Here is a 26543-nt window from a genome sequence, read left to right on the forward strand (position 1 = left end):
CACACTGTATATAGACTTTATACTGTATTTTTGTTTATTCCATGTGTAACTGTTGTATGTGTCGAACTGCTTTTCTTTATCTTGGCCAGGTTGCAGTTGTAAATGAGAACTTGTTCTCAACTAGCCTACCTGTAGACAAGATCCCACACCAGAAAGCAGGAAACAGGGCTGCCTAAATATGATCCCCAATCAGAGACAGATAAACAGCTGTCTCTGATTGGGAAACATATCAGGCCAACATAGAAATACAAAAACCCCTAGACCTACAACAACCCTAGACATACAACACTAGTACCCACCCTCGTCACACCCTGACCTAACCAAAATATAGCTCTTCACCAAATGTAATACCATTTCATATTTTTAACAAGAGTAATAGTTAGTATATTACATTTACGCAAATCGTGAATGCTTTTAAAACATATATATTAATTACTTTCCAAATAAACTTTATTTCCATGGAAATACATGGGTAGCCATGAGAAAGACCCCCCCCCCCAATAGTGATCGACTATCGCTATGGGGCGATGTAGGCTTGTACACAATCGCCCAACCTTGTTTTAGGAACGTCAGGCAGGATTTAGGTTACCAACTGCCTAGCCAGATGTAGCTCAATCTTGGGTGCAGTGATCACGTTCCCGCACTGAATGACTGTGTGGAGGCTCATTGACTTAACTTTACACTAGCCTACATGATACACTAGTAAAGTAATAAAATATATAGCTGTCGGCTATATTAGCCATGACTTACCGTTCTTTGTGCAGCTTCAAATGTCGAACAAAATTGGAAATTGTTGCACCTCCGTTTTCTTCCCGCACGTTTCGCAAATTGCAATCCGTTTTTTGTTGATACAGCGGTGTCTTTATATCCGAAAATAATACTTGTGTATGTATCATATTTCCAAGGGCTCAATCTGAATTCACCCGCCGACGTTCCTCTGCACTGCCATGCACAATTTGATTGGCTGCTGTCCGATTCAAACTATAATCAGTTAAATGAAGATTTGATGCGGTGCACACTTTTTTTAATAGCATAAATTTTAATACTTGGGGAGGGTATCAAGTCAGGTCGAGTCATAAGGCTCAAGTCAAATCACAAGTCATTGGTGTTAAAGTCAAAGTCGAGTCTGACTCGAGTCCAAGTCATGTGGACTCGAGTCCACACCTCTGCCAAGTAGTGTCATACCAAATAAGACTCGAGGCTGTAATCGCTGCCAAAGGTGCTTCAGAAAAGTACTGAGTAAAGGGCCTGAATGCTTATGTAAATACAATATTAAAATATATATATTTTTAAGAAATGTGCAAAAATGTATACAAACCTGTTTGCTTTGTCATTATCAGGTAGTGTTTGTAGATGGGGGGGGGGCAGACAATTTAATACATTTTAGAATCAGGCTGTCATGTAACAAAATGTGGAAAAAGTCAAGTGTTGTAAATAATTTCCGAATGCACTCTAGCTCCATTGTTGAGTAGTCGTATCGTATCGCACCCCATTGCGCATGTGCAGGCCCTCCAATATAAAGTTGTTTTTGACAAAAATGAAAATGTGTCAGTTTGTCACTTTCACGAGGTTGGAGTAAAAACATTTGCAACTACTTACGACATTGGTTAGGTTGTGCCTTTTAGATTTCGAGAAAATTAACAACTAAAGGAAGATTTTTCCACTTCTCTCATTCATTGACAGTTGTTTGCGAGTTTGCGCCTCTGGGTTTAGAAACGGATATTATTTCGACGTAATCATTCGATAGATTTGCAAAGGATAATCTATTGTACTTTTCAATGCAGAGAAGAGTGGTTTAAATAAACTTGGGATTCAGTAAATGGCTTGCAATAAATGTGGGATTCAATACAAATTGACAACTTGCCTTGCATAAAAATGCGTACCTAAATCTGTCAAATACAGCTTACATAAATTTATCTGCAATTAAATTGCAATGTTGAGGATAAATTCTAGTTAAATCTGTCAGTCTACCAAGATGAACTCAGGCAATTATAGGACTACCAACGGGGCCTTGCAGCCACCCGACCCTGATCTCGTGTTTCGTTAGCATCTGCCAGCAGTATAGTTCTCGGTGAGCCCGGGGAGGCGGAACACCATTGTCGATACAAAGTAACATAAAAGCTACACGAAATATATAGAGCCAAAACTACAACGTCAGACGACGAACAAAGACAGATAGCCTTAAGGTAGGTGGATGTTGTGAGCGTCAAATTCAGGAATAATTTTGCTAGCTAAGTTAGCGAGCTAAGCTAGCCTCTGACTAAAGTCGTTTCTATCTAGCATTGTCCTGTCATCCAATTGATTAAACGGAATCCAAGTTCAGTGACCACATTAGCAAGGTACATTTCAACAAACTAGTGTGATGGCTGTCGTTCATATACATGTAGTTAATCATATTTTTTTGAATCGCGTTAGCTAACTAATTAACTAACTAGCTAGTCAACTATCGATTTCTATCTCGCATCTAAGTGGTTCGCGTTGCCAGCCTGCTAACGCCGGTCTCGGTAACAATGCGAGGAGAAAAGGAAACTAGCTAACGTTAGCTAGCTAGCTAGCTAAATGTACCCAAGCTAGCCCTGTAGCCGGGTGGGGGTTGTTCTGGGATGGGATTCAAGTTTAAGCCTAATTTGACGACCATCTGTTTTCAAATGGCATAAACGTTTTACTTGTGACGATGTGTAGGTTGCTGCATGAATAATTGTTTTGTCGGAATTAACGTTGTTTGTTTGTTGATGAGTAGCGTAGCTAGCTAACGTTAGTTTGGCAGGTAACGTTTATGCGGTTCAATGGACAATGCTCGGCTGCCAGTCCCTCGACTCACAAAGGACTGGCAATTTATCCCATTTTTCCCTAATGTGCCTCGTCGGCTTTAGTTTCTTAGCTGGCTAATGGGAACACATCTGGAAATACTAACGTTAATTAGCAAGGTACTAGCTATTGAATTGTAACGCTAACGTTACTTGTCTTGAGAGTTAGCGAACGTTAGCGGTTGACAGAAATCATTAAGCAAACCGACATAATATCCAAATTCATTCATAGGTCTTTCAGTTGTTCGTCAAGGAACATTAATTAATAATTAATTAATAAGTAGTACCCAGGCTTATTTTTATTTTTTTTACAGTTATATTAAAATGTCTGTCTGACCACTTGTGGTCAACAATATAATGCCATTGTTCAGGCCTTTGTTTACAGCACCATTGGCAAACTGTTTTAATCATCAACATATTTTAACCTTTTATTGTATTGAATTACAGCCTCAGTGTTTTGTGGCCTTCACTAATAATGACTACTACAAATAATTTTCTGTCAGATGCCTTCAGCAACAGTTGGCAACAATGCTGTTCAGTCCTCTAGCCCAGAGTTGGGTTTTGGAACCCAGTCTGAGGCCATGAAGCAGGTCCTGCAGGTGATAGACAAGAAGGTCCGCAACATGGAAAAGAAAAAGGTAACAATGTTTCCTTTTTTTCATCTAAGCATGCTTTCGGAAACCTCACAAAAAGCATAGGTTGTTTCATGCTTAGTCGTTGCTTGAGACCAACTGAGGAGCAATTCTGGATGTCTCGTCTGAAAAGATTGTCTGCCTTATGACTCTGTATTGACTTTGCCTCAAAGTTGGTAACCAAGATTATTATGGCTACAGGCAAATTTAGTTGGTGTAATCAATCATTAACCTATGACCTTTATTTGGCGTTAGAATCACAGCACTTAATAGATGGTATATTCCTGGGTAACCTCAGTTGGTATATTTCTGCTGAAAGAATCTCAGCAGACCGTCTCGTAACCCTTATTAAATGTGCCATATTTCTATAGGGCAAGCTGGATGACTACCAGGCCAAGAAGAATAAAGGGGAACGGTTGAACCAGGATCAGCTGGTACGTACAAGACACTGGTTTGGGTTGATGTTAGCTCAGGGAACTTCAATTGTGAACATGATTGTTTAACCTGTTGCATATTTACTATAATCTTTAATTCTTCAGCTTTCTATTGTTTTTATACTGTGGTGTTTGTTGTTTTTGATCTGTGACACAGCTAACAAAATATTTAATGTTCATTCCCTCTTGTCTCGTCTGTAGGATGCCTTGACCAAGTTCCAGGAAGTAACCAACAACCTGGATTTTGCAAGGGAGTTGCAGAAGAGCTTCCTGTCTTTGGGGCAAGAGGTGAGTTCCGTCTCAAGGTTTCATTCTGGTCACTATGACCACACTCACTGTATTTATTAGGTGCTGTTTCTCAGTCACTGTGGCCATAGTGCAGTGACAACTCCTTCCCCATTTCCTTGCAGATCCAGAAGGCAGTGAAGAAGTCTGCCCGGAGGGAGCAGCTACAGCGGGAGGAGACGGAGCAGAGGCGTCTGAAAACTGTTCTGGAGCTGCAGTTCCTGCTTGACCGGCTGGGGGATGAGCAGACGAGGCAGGACCTGAAACAGCCCGCTGCAGGCTCCCCCCTGCTCACCGATGCTGACCTCACCGCACTGGACAATTTCTACAAGCTGGTGGGCCCTGAACGGGACCATGATGTCCGGTACAAACCCTTTGTTTTCTCTTTGTTTTTGACGGAGGAGTGACGTAATATAATGGTAGGCATGTTGTAAATGTCCTTCCCTGTTCTTCAGGTTGACTGACCAGTATGATGAGGCCTCCCTACACCTATGGGAACTGCTAGAGGGCAGAGACCAGGCTGTGGCAGGAACCACATGTATGTTTCTAACACTTTTTGAAGTAGCTCTCATTTTATTTACCATGTACATGTAGACTTTGGCTTGTTTAATTAGTTACCCACACCCCCATCTGCATAATGAGTATCTTGGGGCTTATCTTAGATTTTGAATAAAAAGGAGCTTGAAAGGAAAGTTTGCTGAGCTGGGAGCAGTGTTATGACTAAAGCCCATCCAACCCCTTGAAGCACAAAGGGCATGCTAGACATACAGGCCATGTTAGCAGAACATGTATAAAGGGAAGCTCTTTTCTGTGGTTGGGGTGAACTGGTTTCAGGCCAGTGGGCTTTGAGGGGTAGTGCCAGTAGTGAGCATCCACCTCCCATATTCCAGAGACAACTTTGCAGTGGATCATATGGCATTGTGGATTATAAATACTTGAGGGTTATTAAAGTGCTTCAAGCAGTGGATCTTGGCTAGGCCTAGTGCTGTGGAATGGGTCACAGCTGTGACTATACCAAGCATAGACCCGGCCTATTGACTAACTCACAAAAGTTTTTGTTACCGATTGGGACCACTAAACTGTGGTATATTTATGCATTATCAAGACATTTCTCATACGTTCTGAATATGATCTGCCCCTTTCCTATAGACAAGGCACTGAAGGAGACCCTGGACAAGGTGCTGCTGAGTGGCTATTTTGACAGAGCACAAACGCATCAGAACGGCGCGTGTGAAGAAGAGGAGCAAGAAGAAGAAGAAGAAGAGGAGGAGGAGCAGCAGCAGTCTGTGGTGCATGAGTCATCTGGAAGCAGGGAGCAGCCCGCAGAACCAGGTAACCGCCATAGCCATAATTTCCTGTGGGAAAAATACATGTGTAGACCGAGATAATCTTCTTGACTGAATGGGATGCATGAGATTCGAGCAGGATTGGTTCAGTTTTTTTTTTTTAGGTTTTTGTCACTGGCTATTTGGACGTATCAGGATTGGGTGAAGGAAATGCTTAAACTGCTTCACCTTGAGTGCTTTGGCTGAGCGTTTCCTTTTGTGAGGGTGGAGACTTTATATTGCTGTAACGCTAAATTTCGAATACGTATTAAGACGGCCGTTAATCACGCAGCTGAATAAATTATGTGAGATTTTACTTCTGGGTTAGATTTTGATGTGTGGACCTGGATGAGTAGATATTAATCAGAGTGTATTCCTTTTACAGAGCGAACAGTTACGCAAGAATACACAGAGTCCATTGAAGTAGAAGCCACAGAGGTGAGTTCAATCTCTACCCTGACTCTTAACTGCTGTAAAGTTCAGAATTCTCTGATTTCCCTTGCCTATTGGAATCTAATCAAGTAAACTTATGTTTTTGTGTAGTTTGTAAATAGACAGTTCATTCCAGAAACCACATACAGCAGCACTGGCAACGACCAAGTAGAGGAGTGGACAGCAGAGGTCCAGGTATGCTGCATGCCTACACCTCTCATATCATTTGTCATATCACACAGTCACAAAATCTTTTAGGGTTCAACAAGTAACGCCATGGCCCAATGGTGTCATCAGCTGGGTTTAAATCTGTCTGTGTCTTTAGGTGGTCAATGCCCTCCAGCACCAGTCTCCTCCCCAGATGACCCCCGAGCCCCACACTGTGAACCCAGTCTCCCACACGCCTGACCCCGTGGTCCGGAAGCAGGTCGTACAGGACCTCATGGCCCAGATGCAGGGGACCTATAACTTCATGCAGGTGATGATCCTTCCAACTGCCCCCATATGGTCCTGCCTTATCGGATCCTGTTTGGTCTCTTGTTCATGCTGACCCATGAGCTTCCTCCCACAGGACTCCATGTTGGAGTTTGATGGCCATGCCCTGGACCCAGCCATCGTGTTGGCCCAGCCCATGAAGTCTGCACAGAGCGTGGTCCTGCAGCACATGGGTCAGTGTTAAAACAGAACGTGATGTACTAACTCCCCTCTGACAACACCACCACTCAGAGGCTGTAGTCCTCCTAGAGATGTTCCCTTTTACACTCACCAACAATTTATTAGGTACACCCATCTAGTACCAGGTTGGATCCCCCTTGCTTCTAGAACAGCCTGAAATAATTTTGGGTGTGGATTCTACAAGGTGTCGGAGACACCGTTACTCCATTGGTATCAAGGGACCTAACATGTGCCAGGAAAACAGTCTCCACACCAGGTCCATGGATTCATGCTACATACAGTTGAAGTCAGACGTTTACATACACCTTAGCCAAATACATTTAAACTCAGTTTTCACAATTCTTGACATTTAATCCTAGTAGAAATTCCCTGTCTTAGGTCAGTTAGGATCACCACTTTGTTTTAAGAATGTGAAATGTCAGAATAATAGTAGAGTGATTTTATTTTGGCTTTTGTTTCTTTCATCACGTTCCCAGTGGGTCAGAAGTTTACAAACACTCATTTGGTAGCATTGCCTTTAAATTGTTTAACTTGGGTCAAACGTTTCGGGTAGCCTTCCATAATAAGTTGGGTGAATTTTGTCCCATTCCTCCTGACAGAGCTGGTGTAACTGAGTCGGGTTTGTAGGCCTCCTTGCTCGCACACGCCTTTTCAGGTCTGCCCACAAATGTGGTTGAAACACTTAGGTTGGAGTCATTAAAACTAGTTTATGTAAACTTCTGAATTTAACTGTTAGCCAAATCTTGACGCTGCCATCAGTATGATGCAACAAGAACCGGGATTCATCTGACCAGGCAATGTATTTCCACTCCTTAATTGTTCAGTGTGATCGTGTACCCACTGGACCCGCTTCTTCTTGTTTTTAGCCAATAGGAGTGGTCGTCTGCTGCAATAGCCCATCCGTGACAAGGACTGATGAGTTCATTCCGAGATGCCGTTCTGCACACCACTATTATACTGCAATGTTATTTGTCCGTTTGTGTTCCGCCTGTTAGCTTGCATTATTCTTGCCGTCCTACTTTGACCTCTCATCAATGAGCTGTTTTTGCACACAGGACTGCTGACTGACTAGATGTTTTTTTTGTTGAACCGTTCTCTGTAAACCCTAGGCACTGTCGTGCGTGAAAGACCAGGAGGTCGGCAATTTCTGAGATACTGGGTCCGGCGCGCCTAGCATCGACGATCAAACCACGCTCAGACTCTTAGGTCACTTATTTTGCCAATTATAAAGTTCAATCGAACAGTACCTGGATGTCTATTTGTCTGCTTTATATACCAAGCCATGACCACGTGAGTCATTGTCTGTAGGAGCGATTCATTTTTTTTTATATACTCTTGAGTTTTGTCTGTTCATTTTTAGTTGCTCTAAGCAGTTTGACCAACAAACCATTTTATATTTGTCTTGTGTACAGTTCATTCAGAATCAAGACTTTCTCAATCAAGCTCAGTTCTTGAATCTACACACGTAAGTAGCAATAATGATACTTGAACACAATTCTGATAGTGATCCCCAATACTTGATACCGGAGCAGACTTATTGAAAGGGCAAGGGTACTATATGAACCTTCCCTTATCCTCCCCAGGTCCCCATGGTCTCCTCCACACCTGATGGCTACTCCTCCACAGCGCCCCTCTACCAGCCCTCCCACACCGCAGAGCCCCGGCCACAGACAGACGGCACCGACCACATCCAGGTAAACCCTCCCTCCCCAAGGTGCCCTCTACCCCCCTGACTGGGTGGGTGGTGGAGCTTCTCTATGCTTGGCTGTTATTGGGCAGTGTGAGAGATGGTTAACACTCATCCTACCTGCCTGTCCTGAAGTGTCTGTGAAAACCATTGAAGTATGTGACGTCTGTCGCCCCGCCCCCTCCCTAAACCAGGCCTCGATGTCCCTGTCGTCTGAGCAGTCCCCCGCCCCGTCCTCCTTGCCCTCTGCCTTCCCGCCCGTCTCCACCTCCCACAGCGGCGGCATCAATGTCAACGCAGCACCATTCCAGTCCATGCAAGCGGTAGGCTTTGTTAATGGAGGACTTATAACTGACATCGCTTCACTTGAACATAACCGTCATATAACCCACTTAACTCTAATCACTTACCACACGTTGATGGTACCACAAGTCTTAGGACAGGAAAAATAGAAGTGGTACACACTGGCACACAACAGTAATACCAGATTTACTTTGCAAGGATAATGAGAACTGATTGGGACATCAACTGAATGAATAAGTATAATTCCAGTGTTGGCCTACATTTCTCAAAACCAAGCTTCATCCCATACCCCCCCCCCCCCCTTCTCTGTCAGAACAGAATGCTCTTGTCTGCCCCCATGTCTACATAAAGATTTATAATCAACTCTGAGCTGATTAACTTTATTTAGTGAACCTTGGACAGTATGTACAGTATGCTCAATAATCAGACTAGAGTCTGTTAGTGGTGCTTTGCTGTTGTCTGCAAGTCTTGTGTGGGTATCTGACACCTAAATGAAAGCTTTTCTCTGGTTGTATTGTGTCCCTAAGGTGTTCAACCTGAACGCCCCCGTGCCCCCCACTAACGAAGCAGACAGTCTGAAGCAGAACCAGTTCCCCAGCGGCTACGGCCAGGGCTTCAGCAGCCAGGTGGAGCACTCCGTGGAGGAGCCTGACATCCAGCAGGACACTCTACAGTCCGGTGAGAGAGGGACTGGGGTGGCTGTTGGGGCTGAGGATGTGACTTAGACAAGTGGAGTCTGAGGACCAGTAGACCTTGGGTCTGAAGACTTTGGTCTAAGGGCATGATCAGAAAGGTCAAATGTTGTTAATGACTCTTATGCTGTTCTCAGCTGTAGGAGGCTTCCACACCCAAGACCAAGTGATGTCAGCGGCAGCGGGCCACCAGGTGCAGTCGTCCCAGGGGCCAGGCTTTGGGCGGCAAGGCCAGTCCTTCTATAACAGCAGGGGGGCCGTGTCTCGCGGAGGCCCTAGGAACCCCCGGGGCATGATCAATGGATACCGAGGATCCTCTAACGGCTTCAGAGGTATGAGATCCAGCTAATTTACTGTAAGGGACCTACTTTGATACAGGAGTAATTTTTATTGTGGTGTTAACAAGATAAATGGTTGTCTTCCTCAGGAGGATATGATGGCTATCGCCCTCCCTTCTCGAACGCTCCAAATAATGGTTATGGCCAACAGGCCCAGTTCAGCACGGCGTCCCGGGACTACCCCAACAGCACCTACCAGCGGGTAAGGAAGGACACAGCCAACCATTAGGTCCTAGTGACTAGAAGACACTTGACCCTTGCGTTAGGGTTGCATTAGTTCCAATAAAAGGGATTGTGTGAGTTGTTGTCCCAGATGCTGTCATGAAGGTGCTGTATAAGTCTTTCTGAATGACTTGTTTCTACAGGAGGGATATCAGCCAGGCTACAAGCGGGGAGCAGTCCAGGGACCTCGGGGTTGCTCTCGAGGTAATGCTCAAGTAATGCGATCCTAAAGCGCTTGTCAACTTCCACCACATTGAACATTCAGATATGAATGTGTTTGCCCCAGCTCACTTTTATAAATCTTTTTTTGTTTTGGTTCTCATCTATCTTCACGTTTCTCCTGGCCTATTTATCAGAGTAAGCCTGCTTTGGTATGTCTAAGATACTTTTGTTTTAACACATGTAAAACTGAAATCCACAGCATTTAGATTTATCAGCAAGTCTGTGTTCGAATCAACAAATAGATATTCCTGTAAACTTGAAAGATTTCATTAATTTATTTTTTGTACAAAATAAATGCAAAAAAACCCTGCAACTGTCAGTCCAATCCATGAGAATCTTTTATATTTTCTGTCACTGCCCAGCCCTGTCAACCACTTTTCCCCTCTGCTTTTGGTTCTCATAGCATTACTTGTTTGTTTTTTTCTGTCTCTCACCATCTCTTTGTAAGCCGATGTTACTCCTTGGGAGACTGTTTCAATAAAGATGTGTTGTATAACCTGCTGTCTGCTGCTTGTTTCTTTTTGTTGGTCCCTGATCCCTGCTGCTCTGTGGTGCCACCACAGCCTTATCTGCCTCTGCTGACATTAAGAGTGGGTTAGAGGATTTTGGTTATGCTTTGCTGAAAGGACTTCACTCTGCTTCTGTCTCCCTCACCTGCTGTGCCCTGCCTTCTGTATTTTGTAATAGGAGCATACATATATTGTGTGCTATTAACATGCTTAAACATTCATGAAACACGTCACTGAGTTTCAAAGTAAACCTGTGGTGTTATTTGTAAATCCTAGGGCAACAGATGTACCCCCCTTTTGGTTCCATATGGCAAAATACATACTACTATTCTGTATGACCTGGATAAAAGCTTTCAAAGCTCTTATTTAGATTTACAGGGAATGCCACTGTGTATGTAACTGAATTGACATGAAGGCAGCTATTACCTTGAACTTGTTTTCAGGATTCCATTTTGTAATGGGTGTAGTAGTTTGCTCGTAACGGTCAATTTTTGTCTCCCTATTTTTGAGTTGATCTCTCTTCCTTGGCAGGTGCACACTAATTAATATAATGTGGATGAGGTTTTTTAATTGTACTCCATTCCCAGACTTAACCCAGAATAAGGGTGACAGGCTGGCCTCAGCTGACTGATTTTCTGTCTGCTTGGCGGTTACAGGCCGGGGGGGACTGTTCAAGCCCAGCCGAGGGATGGTGACCCAAATAGTAGGACATCAAGCCAATTAGTCTTGGATACCAACAACTCTTCTACTCTCCACCTAGGGCAACCTTAAACATCACCTCTACACTCCTGGACCATCCTTCCCCTGATCTGACTATTCCTCTCCATATCAACCTCTAGGTTGGTGAAGCCTGGGTCTGAAGCCATACGTCCCACCCTTAGCTCTCCTACAATCATATGCTATTGCATAGCCTTAAACTGATCAAGCTGGAACGTGTGCCTTTGCTGTTGGACTGTTTATTTGGGTCTTTGCTTAGTAGGCAATCATTTACAAAAAGTGGCTGGGGCTAGTGACAGGCTTTGGAAGCATGACACGAAAGAACAATGTTGACTGCGGTCATACCACACAAGGATATGTTTTGTCTCAATGTGAACTGTTTATACTGTACATTGTATTGCCATGGGATGTTTGGGAGTAAAGTCTGCACAAATGACTAGTCTAAGCAGGTTGTAGGTCTGACTGAATGACTTACCCAAAATGAAGATGTGTGTACCATATGGTAGCTGATGCACTGAATAAATGCACTGTTCTGTAAATTTGCATTTGTCACTTCATATCTGCTCTGTCCAAAAACATCATTGGTTGGAACTGATGTCAACTTCACATGTAAGAATTTCACTCTGAGTTGTGAACACTAGCTATAAAGAAAATCACTTGTCTACAGCAATATTGATGTTTTCTTGTGCAATTGGTCATCTGAAAATTAAACTAATCTTTTGTACAAATTAGGCACACCTCTGTATGGTGCAAGATAAGGCCATTTGCCCTAGCCAGTAGAATTGGGTAAAAGTCAAACAAAAAAGCCCATTAAAAGACAGACTCTGGGGGTGATGGGCTGAGTACAAAAAGGTAGACCTCATTGCCTGGTAACGGGCTGTTCAGTATCAATACATGTACTGGCCTTGGCCAAGACACACCTACAGGTCATTAGGAACAGTAGCCTCAGTCAAGCACAAACTTGAAAACAAGACGTGATTACCTATAATCTCTACAGAAATAACCAGATCATCAACTGACTTACATTTGCACATCAATTAAGATACTCCAAAGAGCTGGCTATAGTATAAGTACCACAAAATAAGACTGCAATCCACTCAGGATTCCCATGATTTGTGCCCATAATAGCCAACATTAGCATACATTGCTATTATCAGACTTGTGGAATTAAAATAAAGTGGCCAAGCTAATGCCATGTAATACACAGGAATGAACCCATACAAAAAAGATTTGTATATTATATTCTGTTCCATGAGACAGTTGTCTTTACTGTTCATAATGCTCCCAATGCCATTTTCAGTGCCTTTTGAAATGGAGCCTTTTCAGGAATCCGTACATTTCACAACATTATCATTATTCAGGTGAAGTGACCTGACATCACTAATTAAAAACAATGTTCCAAAATATATAGACATTGACACTACCAAAACCATTCCACCAAAGCTCTGCATTTTAAGTAATGATCAATTATGACCAATCCATACATCACATACCATATATGCACTCTAACACAAATTCCCTGACTGCAAACGTATAAAACATTTCTAGGCCTTGGAGGCTCAAATTGAAATCCACAAGTGGGCAGAGATACTGTAAACGCCTCCTGTGTTCTCCAGCTGGTTTTCAGTTAACTCTTTCAGGATAACGGGGTACACATGCCCATATGGAGGGACCTCTGCACACTGGACTGGAGGTATATAAGTACTGTAAAGGTCTGTGGGTGGGAGGCCATGGAGCCAGAGGTGTTGTCTATAGAGTTTTATCTGGCAGCTGGGGTTGAGTGGGCTGGTTCTGATGGGGGCCTTATGGTAAGTAATGTTGGCCCTATGGCACTGCCTGATGGCCTGGGGGCAGATCTTGGAGTCGTGGTTGGGACAAATCCTGGGTGTTGTGGGGTATTTGGTTCTGGAGGTGGTTGTCTTGCTTCATACCCGGGTGGTTTTGGGACATATCTTGGTGGCCCAGGGGCAAAGGATGGTACTCTCCTTGTGGCTCTGGGATAGCATTCCCTTCTACTGAAAGAGAGAGTAGTTTTGAATAAAGTTCATTTTTTACATCTTTAAAAATACATATTTTTTTCTCCCTTTTTTGTGATATCCAATGGGTAATTACAGTCTTGTCCCATCGCTGAATTTTTCACATCTTGAGATCCAATTTCCATAGTCACCACTACATTCGAAAAATACACGGCACACCAGTAAAGAGAAAATGGAATTGGGGTAAACTATCACTTACCATGAACCTCTGGAGGGGGCTCAACTTTCTGGGTTTTCAACCGTTCCATGTGTTCTACTGCCTGAAACACCACAGACAAACAGAGATAAGCAGATGAATGGTTGTAGGTAAACATGTCAGCTCATGTCAAAAAGAACAATACCACACAAAAGAAGTGCATTACAGTCACAGAGAACCTGTTGGTTGTGTCTGTTCTACCACTGCCCACTCTGTACCTGCTGAAGCTCTACTTTCTGTGAGTTGAGCTGTTCCTGTTGCCTCTCCAACTCATCCCTCTGTTTCTGGAGGTCTGATGCTTTCTGGTTGAGGTCCTCTTCCTGCTGGGCCAGGTGCTCCTCAAACTCCCTCATCTCCTCGTCTGTGTAGGCCTGGTTCTGCTCTAAGGTCTAATAAAGGAGGACGTGTCAGTTCATACCCTTCTACCTCTCCTTATTGATTTGAAAAGCAACATAATTACAGTGTGGTTGAATGTAGGAGTGTTTAGAGATATGGTGTGGTTTTTGTTACTCTTGCCGTTTCATAATAATGAGTTATAATGTTGAAGTATAAAAAGTAGGCCAGTATGAATGAGAGTTAAATAGATATGGCTACCACACCTCCCAACTATCTGGTTCCAGGAATTCCTTCTTCTTTGTGGCAATCAGGAACTCTTCTAAGGAGACCAGTCTGTCTTTGTTGGTGTCCACCTGTGAACAGTGAGAGAACAATCACCATGTGAACTATTTATTTCATTATATCAACTAAACCATTCTCTAACTTTCAGTGATAGCAATCCATGGGAATATAGTATGCAAGGTTCACGGCCGGGACAACAGTATACCTCGTTCATGACGTGCTCTCTCATACGCAGGCGCTCCTCCTCCATCTCCACCATATCGTCCTCTTCATTGGTAGGATCATAGATCTTCTCCAGCTGAGTCCACAGAATATACCGTTATCTATACATGCACACGTTTCATTATCATTACAGGTGAGACATTAAAAAAAATAGGACAAATCTTTACCTCCTTCGTAAACAATGCCTCCAATTCCTGCTCATCGAAGAAGCCATCTCCATTGGAATCTGACAATTCAAAACGCGAGAATGTTGAGGAACTCTGAGATGGATGTCCCTGACCCCCGCCTGTGATGTCTATTGATGAGGACTTACCATGCAGCTTGAAAAAGGTCTTGGGGTCAAAATCTTCAGGGTCAAGACCATCTGCTTCCTCCCACACCTCTTTGAACTGATTCTGGCTGCCCTGCACAGCAAAAAATGTTAGTGCCCTGTTAGAAATAAATCTCTCACTTGAGCTAAATCATTAAGTATGGGGAAGGTCTAGAGCAGAAATGGGCAACTGGCGTCCCCCTTTTGTAGGCCCGCAAATCAATTTCCCCCCCCTAAAAAAAAAATATATATATATATATATATATATATATATATACACATACACACACACACACACACAGTATAAGCATACTGAGTGTACAAAATATTAGGAACACCTTCCTAATATGGAGTTCCACCCCCTTTTGCCCTTAGAACAGCCTCAATTTGTCAGGGCATGGACTACAAGGTGTCGACAGCGTTCCACAGGGATGCTGGCCCATGTTGACTCTAATGCTTCCCACACTTGTGTCAAGTTGGCTGGATGTCCTTTGGATGGTGGACCATTTTTGATACACACAGGAACCTGTTGAGCGTGAAAAACCCAGCAGCGTTGCAGTTCTTGACACACTCAAACCGGTGCGCCTGGCATCTACTACCATACCTCGTTCAAAAGGCACTGAAATCTTTCTTGCCCATTCACCTTCTGAATGGGACACATACACAATGCATGTCTCAATTGTCTCAAGGCTTAAAAATCATTATTTAACCCGTCTCCTCCCCTTCATCTACACTGAAGTTGATTTAACAGGTAACATCAATAAGGGATCATAGCTTTCACCTAGTCAGTGTATGTCATGGAAAGAGCAGGTGTCAATGTTTTCTACAGTCATTTGTTTAGGAACTCATTTTGAGTCTCAACTTACTGCTGGGAGTTAGAATTGTAGAATACACAAGATCCCATTTTGAAATGTGGTTGTGAATCAGCAATTTCTCTCTTATGTCAGGTAAACATTTTTAGATACAGACCCTCGAGCCACTGTGGCCCCTCATGATGAGTTCAGATTTTTTGTGGCCCCCACCACCCCTCATCAAACTTGCCCATCCATGGTCTAGAGACTGGCTAGACCATATGTGAGCACAAACAGATTGAGCTCTGAAACACACAGATAACATAGCATCCAAGTGCAGTTGGACTTACTGGATGGTTGACTTTGGGATGGTCTGCATGTTTCTTCTTCATCTCCTCGTAATGTTCTTCCTCCTTCTTCCTCCCTTCATCGTCTAGAGTCTTGAGGTGTTCCCTTCGCTCATGGTCTTTCGTCATCTCGTACTTCTTGAACTCCTCATGGCGCTCCTTGTCATAGTTCTCCAGATCGTTTGTGGCCTTGTGGTCAAATGAAGGATGAGAGTTAAAATTTCTTGAAGAGAAGAGGACTACAGGTACTTTAGTAAACTACTGTATGCATGTACCATGCATTCTACATTATACTTACTGATTTGATGAGTCTGTCCAGATCCTCCACTTCAAAGGTGTGAGGATTCATGTGGTTCAGGTACTCAAACTGTTTCAGCAGAGCTTGGTGGTCTACTGCCATATCTGTGAGTGAGGTTTAACAGTCATAACACAATACGAAATTTGATGACCTGACATTGGAACTGTAATAGTTATCCAGTGCGGCAGGGTGCGTTGGTCAAAGCTCACCCTGTGTGCATCTATACTAGCCTGTAATCCTGCCAATTAGTGGTTTAAGTGAGACGTTACTGTTGTCTGTAATACTCTGCTATCACTATTGTGATTCGAAACAGATTTTCAGAAGCATGTTTCACAAGTAAGTAGGTGACTCAACACTGACACTACACTAATCACATCCTCCTGAGTCCTTTCCCTCAAAAATGTACTTCTTAGTCACTTGCCCACACGCCCTAGTGTTTCTAGATGGTAACAGTACAGCACTTAAGGCATATTAATGGTCTTTTCACTGGGCAGCATACCGTTCCCTCCTTCAATGTCTTGCTTGGCTTTGATCAGTGTCCGTAGCCGGCTAACCTCCTGCCTTTTTAGCTCGTCCAGTTGTGTCCTTACATGGTGGCTGACAAAGTCCAGCTCTTTGGCCAGCTTCCCCATCTGTAGGAAGCGTGATGTAATGATTATCATACTGCTGCTGTTTTGCATTTTTCATGACTAATGACTCAAGGAGAGAGTAAGAACGACAAGAATGAGCAGGACACAGTTAGAATACCTTGATGTCCTCCATATCAGTGTTATGGAGCTTCTCTCTGAAATGCTGGTCTTTTTCCAGAAAATCAATGACTTCCCTGAGATAACGGTCATAGTGGAGTCCAGTGTCCTGTTACATGAAATAAAGTAGTAAGTTGTAGTAGTATGCATAACATGCATACTAGCTCATGCATCATTCCGTAGACCTTCAGTTCAGTCTGTATACGTTACAATTCAATAAATTATGTTAGAGAATATAGCTGGTATAACTGGTCTGAGCTTGTACTGGTAGCACAAATGACTGCTTTTTTCATGGCTGTTAGGGCTGCTCTGCCTGCCATGTTTCTCCACCTTGCTTGCTTGGTATGTAATCCTTCACCAACTCTTACCACACTTGGTGGTGGCTCTGAGGCTTTGTCCTCCGGCTGGTTCACCTTGGTCTTGTCCAGACTGATGGGCACTGCCTCCAGGCAGAGCAGATGTACCAGAAGCACAAGGCAGCTGGTGTGGAATACCTGGCTCCAAGACATCTGGAGACACAAGACGCACTCAGACACAACAACACATGACAAGCAACACTTCAACCAGAGATGATCGAAAACACCAGTCTCTGCCCCAAATTAAGTGGCTGTGCCCCAACCATAGAGAAAGACAGAGGACTATTCTTTGTATCTATCCCATTGTGTCCTCTGAACACACGGGCTTGTCCATTTTGAAGTAGTCCATTTTCTTCTACTACTACTTCTATGAGTTGGTAAACAAACTGAAAGGGGTTACGGCGGCATCCCCTTTGCGGCCAGTGGCCGTTGTGCCCTACTACGTTGTGCGCTCCGAATCACCCCTCACTCACATGGCTCTCCATTATGTGATCGGGTCTTTCTCACAGGCTACAAGTGAAGACAGACACATCGGGGATGCAATGGCACGCGTCCTTATCCAATTCCGAGGTGCATATTGAAGATATTGGAAGAATTGCCCACATTTACTTTGTCAGCCAACAAGATGAGTAGGCTTAAAGAAAGCAAAAGTACTAGCCTATGTCAATCTACTATCCCCCATAGTACAAAAGTCGACCTATTCTACCCTGTACAAGAAATAAAAAATTCCAAACAGTCTGGGACAGTTGTGGGATGCGATAGATCCCAAATTAATACAACCACTAGCATAAAAAAAAGCATTTTTACGCATTGTGGCTGACGCAACAGATCAGAACGTTTAGCTTAAAAATGGTGATAAACTATGAGGCTATTTGTTCACATAAGCGCAGAAATGTGCACAGGCTATAAACGCGAATGTTCCATTTACAGAAAACACCATTATCAAAAGTGACCGCAAATGCAATTATGCATGTAGTGCTTTTAATATAAAGGTGCATTTTTATGGTGAACATTATCCTCCCCAAACTTGAAACTCACGTGCTGCTTATGTATGCCAGTTAGGCTCTACACCCCTTGTAAAGCAGATTGTGTTTAATTTTAAGAATTTTTTGGGACACTTTAGTTGTGATACAAACCTTATCAAAACATATAGGCCTATGGGCTAGGCTACATAAGGTATGCAAATATGATTCGAAAAAGTTGCAAAAAAAGGCATTGTTTCCTATGCTGGGCATCATTCACAAGTGATATTATATAATTCACAAGTGATAGGCTAATATCCTTGATTTAATATTGTCTTTACATATACTAAATAATATATATGTGTGAAATTTGTTTTGATTTAGAATGGACTATTTTCATGCACCTGTATCAAAACAAAGCCAAGACAACGCAGGAGTGGCTTGAAGACAAGTCTCTGAATGTCCTTGAGTGGCCCAGACAGAGCCAGGAACTGAACCTGATCGAACATCTCTGGAGAGACCTGAAAATAGCTGTGCAGCAATGCTCTCCATCCAACCTGACAGAGCTTGAGAGGATCTGCGGTAAATAATTGGAGGAACTCCCCAAATATAGGTGTGCCAAGCTTGAAGCGTCATACCCAAGAAGACTTGAGGCTGTAATCGCATCCAAAGATGCTTCAACAAAGTACTGAGTAAAGGGTAAGATGACTTATGTAAATGTGATATTTCAGCTTTTTATTTTCAATAATTTGCAAAAGCCTGTTTTTGCTTCGTCATTATGGGGTATTGTGTGTCGATTTAATCAATTTTAGAATAAGGCTGTAATGTAACAAAGTGTGGAAAAGGTGAAGGGGTCTGAATCATTTCCGAATGCACTGTATTTATACTGTAGCTAAGAAAGTAATACTAAGTGTATGTTGTGTAGTAAGCTGTTAGTAGCCCATGTGCCTCGCACTAATAATTTGGTCCCTTTCCCCCTCATAACTTAGACTACTGTTCTGACTTGGTGGTGCACATGTAGCGTATTGCCTGTTCTAGAGAAATGCAATCAAATATTGTACTGCTTATATGCCCATTTTACTTATCCTACGGTTCTGACTTGGTGTACAGGGAGAATACGGTAAGAACAGCCCATGTTCTGAATTTGGTCGCTGTACATTTTTAAAAAGTGCTGAACAAATAGTTATATTGACTCCGTCCTAGCTCGCTAATTAATGTCTTAATCAAAATTATGGATTGCCTCTTATCTGCTCTTCGGTTCCCTTATGCCATAGTTTGTACATCTCAATTGTCAGTAGAAACCACATTTGTGTAAGCAAGTCAGCTATATCAGCTATGTTTTTTTTTAAGGCAGTAAATGAGGCTGAATGAACTGTTTCACTGCCAGACAAGGCTCCGCTGATAGCCAGGTGTGGTAAGGATTCACTCCATGGTGCTGAAAAGAAACTCTGTTGTTGGGACAGCTTTATGTAGGCCCTAATAGTTAGTGGGCACTGTTTGTCACCGTTATAGTGCAATTACTGTATTGTTTAGTGTTGTTGTAGTGGCTTTGCTGGCATACATCCCAAAAATGTTGGGGGAGTTTGCCCCACCAAGATTTAGATGCTAAAATCGCCACTGCTATTTCACCAAGATTTAACTATTTTGCAGTAAAATCTCTGCAGCCGCCACCTACACTCATTAAAAACCCACTACCCGATTCCACTACTTTAGACCCTATCTGTTCCTGCACCATGCCAAAAACCTGGGAGGATGGGACACTGCCCCTCAACACACCCTGTAACTCTTCTGAAGTCAAATCTCCTAAACCCAAATACTTCTCTGCAGCTGCCACAACAAAATCTATTTTCTGTGATTTACATTCCATTTCTGCAGTACAGTTGATAACCATTGCTATGAACGCTAAGAAGCCAACCTTACTAAAGCATAACTCACTCCTTGCCCTATCCTTCTGTGGCACAAATCTACTACTCACTGAGACCCTCTCAGGATCCCTCAACCATCCAGCACTACACTGACCACTTCAACCCGCCTCTTTCGCACCGGACACTTCCGGTCCCCAGCAACATGAGCACCCCTACAGTTGACAACTTTATCCACCGAAACTACACAGTCCTCTGACCCATGCCCTCCTGCACACTTCCCACATCTTGGAATCTCCCTCCTACACACTGCTGCAACATGACCATAAACGTTGAACCTAAAACAGTTCAGTGGATTCTGCACAAAAGTTCTAACCGGATGACTGATATATCGTAACATGACTTTGTCTTGTATAGGCTCTGACTCAAAATGACTTCTGTTTCACCACGCTCCCCACCAGGTCATCTGCTCTAGCTATCTCCATGGCCCCAACCCCATGTTTCCTGTCCACTGCCGACGTGTCTGCCATCGACAGCTAACTAGCTACCTGCTAGCAGCTAACTTGCTACGCTATTAATAACATGTTAGCTAGGACGTGATACGTGTCATCTAACTATCTTGCGTTCTACAATTTAAATCATCAGCGGTTCAATAGCTAGTCGTCTAGCTAACGTTACACTTTACAGGCAGACTCACTGCGGCCAATACAATAGCGTAGCTAGTAGTGATGATGCTGGCTGGCTAGCTAACAGTTAGCTGGTAGATGGCAAGCTAATCTAATGACAGTTAGCTTGAAGCTAATTATGAGGTTTTCATTTCCCCCCCAAGCTAGCTACTTAGCTAAATAACAGTGATGCGGGGTCTTGTGTTGACCACATCGAGAAGTTTCGGTATCTGTCTTATTGGAGTCTGGTTACCTGTCTCATTAACAAAATAACAATAGCTTCAAAACAATTCATATCACAGCGGGACTTACTTTTTGATCGGAATCCGTCAAAACGGTCGTTACTACAGTCACAAAGTCGTAAACCCCGCCTATTTCTAAAATGTCTCTTCTTAAAATTAGATTTTAAACCTAACTTTAACCACAGGGCTAACCGTACGCCTAACCTTACATTAACACCAATTCTGTTTTCATTAATCTTTACATTATAGCCAATTTGTACGTTGTGGCTGTGCTATCTAGTTGAAACCCTGTCAAGCTAATTTAGCTAGCTAACTAGTCTCCTCCGGAGCTGATCATTTATCCTCGTTCCCTCCTTGATGCCAGCAGGCGTTTGTTTACAGTGTCAGATAGCAAGTGAATGAAATCCTACATTGACAACATGGCATGCCAGCTAAATTGGGTAGTTGCCATTGGATAAAATGTTCCCTTCCTACTTTCTGAAGGCGCGCATAGTTATTCTATTAGGCCACACACACTGTCAGTCAAATTATTGAGGATATTCTATGCTATCAAGGTAGGTTGCACTGAATCGTACGTGGCGTTTATAATTTGGAGGTGGGTGTTCGCTGATCCTGGATCAGTGTAGCTTTCTTGCCATGATATCAAAGACAGTACAGGAGGTTGGTGGCAACTTTATGGGGAGGACGGGTACGTGGTAATGGCTTGAGCAGAATAATTGGATTTCCATGTGTTTGATACCATTCAATTTGCTCCGTTCCAGACATTATTATGAGCCGTCCTCCCCTCAGCGGTGGATATGGTATGTGAAGACATTTAGGTAGGGAGATCAGATCCCAGGTCATTTCATAGCTTAATTTTTTACTTTGTCATTCTTACATAGCTAGTTAAATTAAACAGACTTTATTTTCAATAGGGTGAAGGATAAAGCATACTTTTTTGAGTTGGTTTAATGTGATTGCTTGGACTATTGAGAAAATTGATGAGCAGCTTTCTGCAGGGTTGTTGTATGAGTGAACATTATTGAGCTAGAAATATTGGCTATGCCAGCAAGACATGTATGTGATTTTCTAAATATACTGAACAAAAATATGAACATGCAACAATGTCAAGGATTTTACTGAGTTACAGTTCATATAAGGAAATCAGTCAATTGAAATAAATAAATTAGGCCCTAATCTATGGATTTCACATGACTGGGCAGGGGCGCAGTCATGTGTGGGCATGGGAGGGAATTGGCCCAGCCACTTGGGAGCCAGGCCCACCTACGGGGGATTCAGGCCCAGACAATCAGAATGAGTTTTTCCCCGCAAAACGGCTTTATTATAAACAGAAATACTCCTCAGTTTCATCAGCTGTCCGGTTGGCTGGTCTCAGACTGTCCTGCAGGTGAAGAAGCCAGATATGGAGGTCCTGGGCTGGCGTGGTTACACGTGGTCTGCGGCTGTGAGGCTGGTTGGACGTACTGCCAAATTCTCTCAAACGACATTGGAGGCGGCTTATGGTAAAGAAATTAACATTCAATTCACTGGCAACAGCTCTGGTGGACATTCCTGCAGTCAGCATGCCAATTGCACGCAGTGGTGTAAAGTACTTCAGTAAAAATACTTTAAAGTACTGCTTAAGAAGTTTTTTGGGGTATCTGTACTTTACTTTACTATTTATATTTTTGACAACTTTTACTTTTACTTCACTACATTCCTAAAGAAAATAATGTACTTTTTACTCCATACATTTTCCCTGACACCCAAAAGTACTCGTTACATTTTGACAGGAAAATGGTCCAATTCACACACTTATCAAGAGAACATCCCTGGTCATCCCTACTGCCTCTGATCTGGCTGACTCACAAATGCTTTGTTTGTAAATTATATCTGAGTGTTGTAGTGTGCCCCTGGCTATCCGTAAAAAACAACAACAATTGTGCCGCCTGGTTTGCTTAATATAAGGAATTTTAAATGGTTTATGGAACATTTTAGCAATTCCATTTACTTTTGATACTTAAGTATATTTAAAACCAAATACTTTTAGACTTTTACTCAAGGAGTATTTTACTGGGTGACTTTCACCTTTAAAGGAACACTCAAGAACACGGTTCTATAAAAAAAACTTTCTTCGCAAAGGAAAAGTAAGGAATCCTAAAAACTCCAAAGCCAGAACTGGAAAAACATCTGGAAAAGGTCCACCAGGACATGAAAAGGCATGAGCAAATAATCATCCCACATGACATCCCACCTATTCAACCACCAGAATTCAATCTGGACACTGACCCTCCAAAATGGAGGGAAGTAGAGAACGTTGTCCGAAGAGCAAGAGCGGCCTCGGCTCCTGGGCCTAATGGAGTACCATACAAGCTCTACAAGAACGCCCTGGATGTTCTACACTTTCTTTGGAGGCTCATGAGGATAGTGTGGCAGACGGAAATAATACCAAAGGCATGGCGAAGGGCTGGTGGTGTGCTAATCCCGAAAGAGAAGGATGCGACAAACATCAGTCAATTCCGACCAATCTCCCTTCACATCGTCGAAGGGAAGATCATTTTCAGTATAATAGCACAGAGGCTGTCCACTTATCTGGAAAGGTACAAGTACATTGATACGTCTGTACAGAAAGCAGGCATTCCTGGTTTCTCTGGTTGCCTGGAACATACTAGTATGATTTGGCACCAGATCCAAACAGCTAAGAAGGACAAGAGAGACCTCTATGTCATCTTCCTCAACCTGGCCAATGCCTTTGGCTCAGTTCCCCATGAACTCCTCTGGGAATCCTTCAACATTTTCCACGTACCAGAACCCATCACTACACTGGTAAAGGCCTATTTCCAAGACCTGCAATTGTGTTTCACAACACCTGACTTCACAACAACATGGCAGCGCTTGGAAGTAGGCATAATGGCAGCCTGTACAATTTCACCTCTGGCCTTCACTATGGCCATGGAAGTCATCATCAGGGCATCGAGATGGGTGGTCGGCGGTGAGAGAACTAAGGAAGGGCTCCGTCTCCCACCTATCCGAGCATACATGGATGACATGACTACACTGACCACCACTGCAGCATGCACCAGGCGGCTACTTGCAAAACTGCAGGATAACATCAAGTGGGCCCAGATGAAAATCAAGCCAAGCAAATCTCGAAGCATCTCCATAGTCAAGGGACAGCTTAAAGATGTGAGGTTCTGCATTGGAGATGACCTGATACCAACGGTGTCTGAGCAACCCGTCAAGAGCCTGGGTAGATGGTACAACGAAAGCCTCCGGTGGGAAGGCCTGGAGAGGAGAAAGATCAACTGGAGTGAGCTTTGGCAAATGGAGGCAAGCAACATCAGCTTCATCATAAGAGCTGTTTATGATGTGCTTCCATCACCAAAAAACCTACATCAATGGTATGGCGAGGACTCGACCTGCCCCCTCTGCCCAGCTCCAGCGACTCTCAGGCATATAATGACAGGTTGCAAAACCAGCCTCTCACAAGGCCGCTACACCTGGAGGCACAATCAGGTCCTCAAGAGCCTGGCTGTAGCACTTGAGACCAAGAGGAGTGTAACCAATTCATTACCTCTAAAAACAAGCAATCCCATCAAAACAACAACATTCATCCGGGAGGGCAGAAAAGGCCCAAGCATCCTCCTACAAAGCCAGAAACTGGACACTTAGCCATGGCCCGGGACTGGAAGATGTTTGTCGATATTGGCCAGCAACTCATTGTTCCACCTGAGATTGCTTCTACCAACCTTAGGCCAGACATGGTACTCTGGTCCCCTTCATGAAAGGCTGTGTACATCATAGAGCTCACAGTCCCGTGGGAAAACTCTGTTGAAGAGGCCTATGAGCGTAAGAAACTGCGTTACACAGAGTTGGCAGCAGACGCAACTCAGCATGGCTGGAATGCAAAAGTCTGGCCATTTGAAGTGGGATGCAGAGGATTCATTGGTTCTTCCACCATCAGGTTGCTGAAATAACTTGGTATCCATGGACAGGCTCTGCAGCAGACCGTCAGAGCAGTTTCTCAAGCAGCTGAAAGAGGCAGCCAGTGGATCTGGATCAAACGGAAGGACCCTTGCTGGGCTATAACTTCATGACACCCCCAACCCCACCTGAGAACCCAATTCAGATCCCTCCAACTTGAGGAGGGCATATGAGGTATGCGGTCAGCTGTAGGGCTGGCTCAGGGAAGAGGACGCCCCTGCCTTGCATAGTCCCGTGGGACATCTTAATTGGGCATGGGACACAAGCTAAGGCTTGATCACCCTTTAGCTGGCCACCTTTGATGAGGGTGTTTAGTGATTAAAGGCCAAAACACCCACTGATTCGAAGGCACACTACTGAGGATGTGTCCCATAATTAACATCTTAACCCAGTCTAAGAAATAAACCTCCCATGCCACTCTGTCAACATCATGGCAAATCTCATGTGAGTGCATTCCATCTATTGGCACAATGGACAGTTTTTAACATCTCGTCCCGTGTTTTTATGATTCTATTTAAAACCAAATACTTTTAGACTTTTACTCAAGGAGTATTTTACTGGGTGACTTTCACCTTTAATTGAGTCGATTTCTATTAAGGTATCTTTACTTTTACTCAACTAGGACAATTGAGTACTTTTTCCACCACTGATTGCACGCTCCTTCAAAACTTGAGACATCTGTGGCATTGTGTTGTGTGACAAAACTGCACTTTTTAGAGTGGCCCTTTATTGTCCCAAACACAATGAGAATGCTGTTTAATCAGCTTATTGACATGGCACACCAGTCAGATAGATATATATCTTGGAGGAAGAAAAAATACTCACTAAGAGGGATATAAAAAAAATGGCTCTGGGCTATTTAATTAATAAACTATCATCATTATGACCATATCATTTTTTTATTTTTTATTTTACGTTTATTTAAACAAGGAGTCACAATGAGATTAAACATTTATTTTACAAGAGAGCCCTGTATACATTACAATATAAACAGAATAATAATGAGCTTGGTTTTACTTGTACTTAACACTAATTTAAGATCTGTAAGTGATTTTTGAATTGAATCGAAGTCATGCTGAAGTTCACGAATGGCCTGCAGCACCGAGGTGACAAAGGAATACAAAACTGTGTCATCTGCATAGAGATGAATGTTACAAGTATTAACAGTGTTTCCTATGTCATTAATATACAATGTGAACGACAATGGACCCAAAATCAAACCCTGAGGAACACCTTTTTAAATCTCAAGAAATTCAGATTTAAGCCCATCTGTTAAGAAGGCCTGAGTTCTGTCGGATACAGATACAACATGTGGAACTCTCACAGTGACCAAAGAGGAGATGGTCAAATCTGACTTACATGTAATGCTAATATTGTCCTCACATCAATTTAGTTGACCAAGACCCTTCCCAATATTTGATGACAACAGCCGGGAGCCATTTTCACCTGGGTGAATTCCATCTTCCACAAAGTAGCCAGGCTTATTCCAGAAGGAGTGAAAATTGTTGACGAAGGACATGCGTCCTTGGTCAGACGCATTAACCACTGGTGGAGAGACCAAAGATGGCTAAAACAATCAGTCCTACAACGATAAGGAGATTGAATTGGGCCCGAGACAATTATATGTTCTGCTAATTAATGAGCATTCT

General features: G+C 43.2%; 2 protein-coding genes across 4 annotated transcripts; one reads left to right on the forward strand and one right to left on the reverse strand.

Annotated features, from left to right (window-relative positions):
• Window positions 1–1520: 1520 nt before the first annotated feature.
• LOC110506114 (caprin-1) lies at window positions 1521–11819 on the forward strand. 2 transcript variants are annotated; one of them, XM_036964489.2, is made up of 19 exons: window positions 1521–2186; window positions 3311–3445; window positions 3811–3873; window positions 4075–4161; window positions 4284–4522; window positions 4614–4696; window positions 5308–5490; window positions 5869–5921; window positions 6027–6110; window positions 6241–6393; window positions 6487–6583; window positions 8003–8055; window positions 8174–8284; window positions 8472–8600; window positions 9108–9258; window positions 9410–9604; window positions 9700–9812; window positions 9976–10036; window positions 11220–11819. In XM_036964489.2, exons 2-19 carry the CDS (start codon window positions 3311–3313, stop codon window positions 11285–11287), a joined length of 2058 nt encoding a protein of 685 aa, XP_036820384.1. In that variant the 5' UTR covers window positions 1521–2186; the 3' UTR covers window positions 11288–11819. The 2 variants fall into 2 exon arrangements, with proteins under 2 accessions (XP_036820384.1, XP_090078614.1); XM_090222488.1 differs by lacking the exon at window positions 8472–8600.
• Window positions 11504–21498, reverse strand: nucb2a (nucleobindin 2a). Of its 2 annotated transcripts, none has more exons than XM_021586464.3 (13): window positions 21002–21498; window positions 17213–17353; window positions 16846–16953; window positions 16598–16730; window positions 16099–16202; window positions 15804–15989; window positions 14666–14756; window positions 14520–14578; window positions 14336–14428; window positions 14112–14201; window positions 13731–13901; window positions 13516–13576; window positions 11504–13292 (listed from the first exon to the last, which is right to left on the reverse strand). In XM_021586464.3, the coding sequence occupies exons 2-13, from the start codon at window positions 17351–17353 to the stop codon at window positions 13105–13107; spliced, it is 1425 nt and encodes a 474-aa protein (XP_021442139.1). In that variant the 5' UTR covers window positions 21002–21498; the 3' UTR covers window positions 11504–13104. The 2 variants fall into 2 exon arrangements, with proteins under 2 accessions (XP_021442139.1, XP_021442138.1); XM_021586463.3 differs by having other exon boundaries at window positions 11504–13295; window positions 21002–21497.
• Window positions 21499–26543: the final 5045 nt, after the last annotated feature.

This window comes from Oncorhynchus mykiss, chromosome 26 (assembly GCF_057628025.1).
Source record: "Oncorhynchus mykiss isolate SJ-2025 chromosome 26, ASM5762802v1, whole genome shotgun sequence".
NCBI classification, from domain to species: Eukaryota; Metazoa; Chordata; class Actinopteri; order Salmoniformes; family Salmonidae; genus Oncorhynchus; species Oncorhynchus mykiss.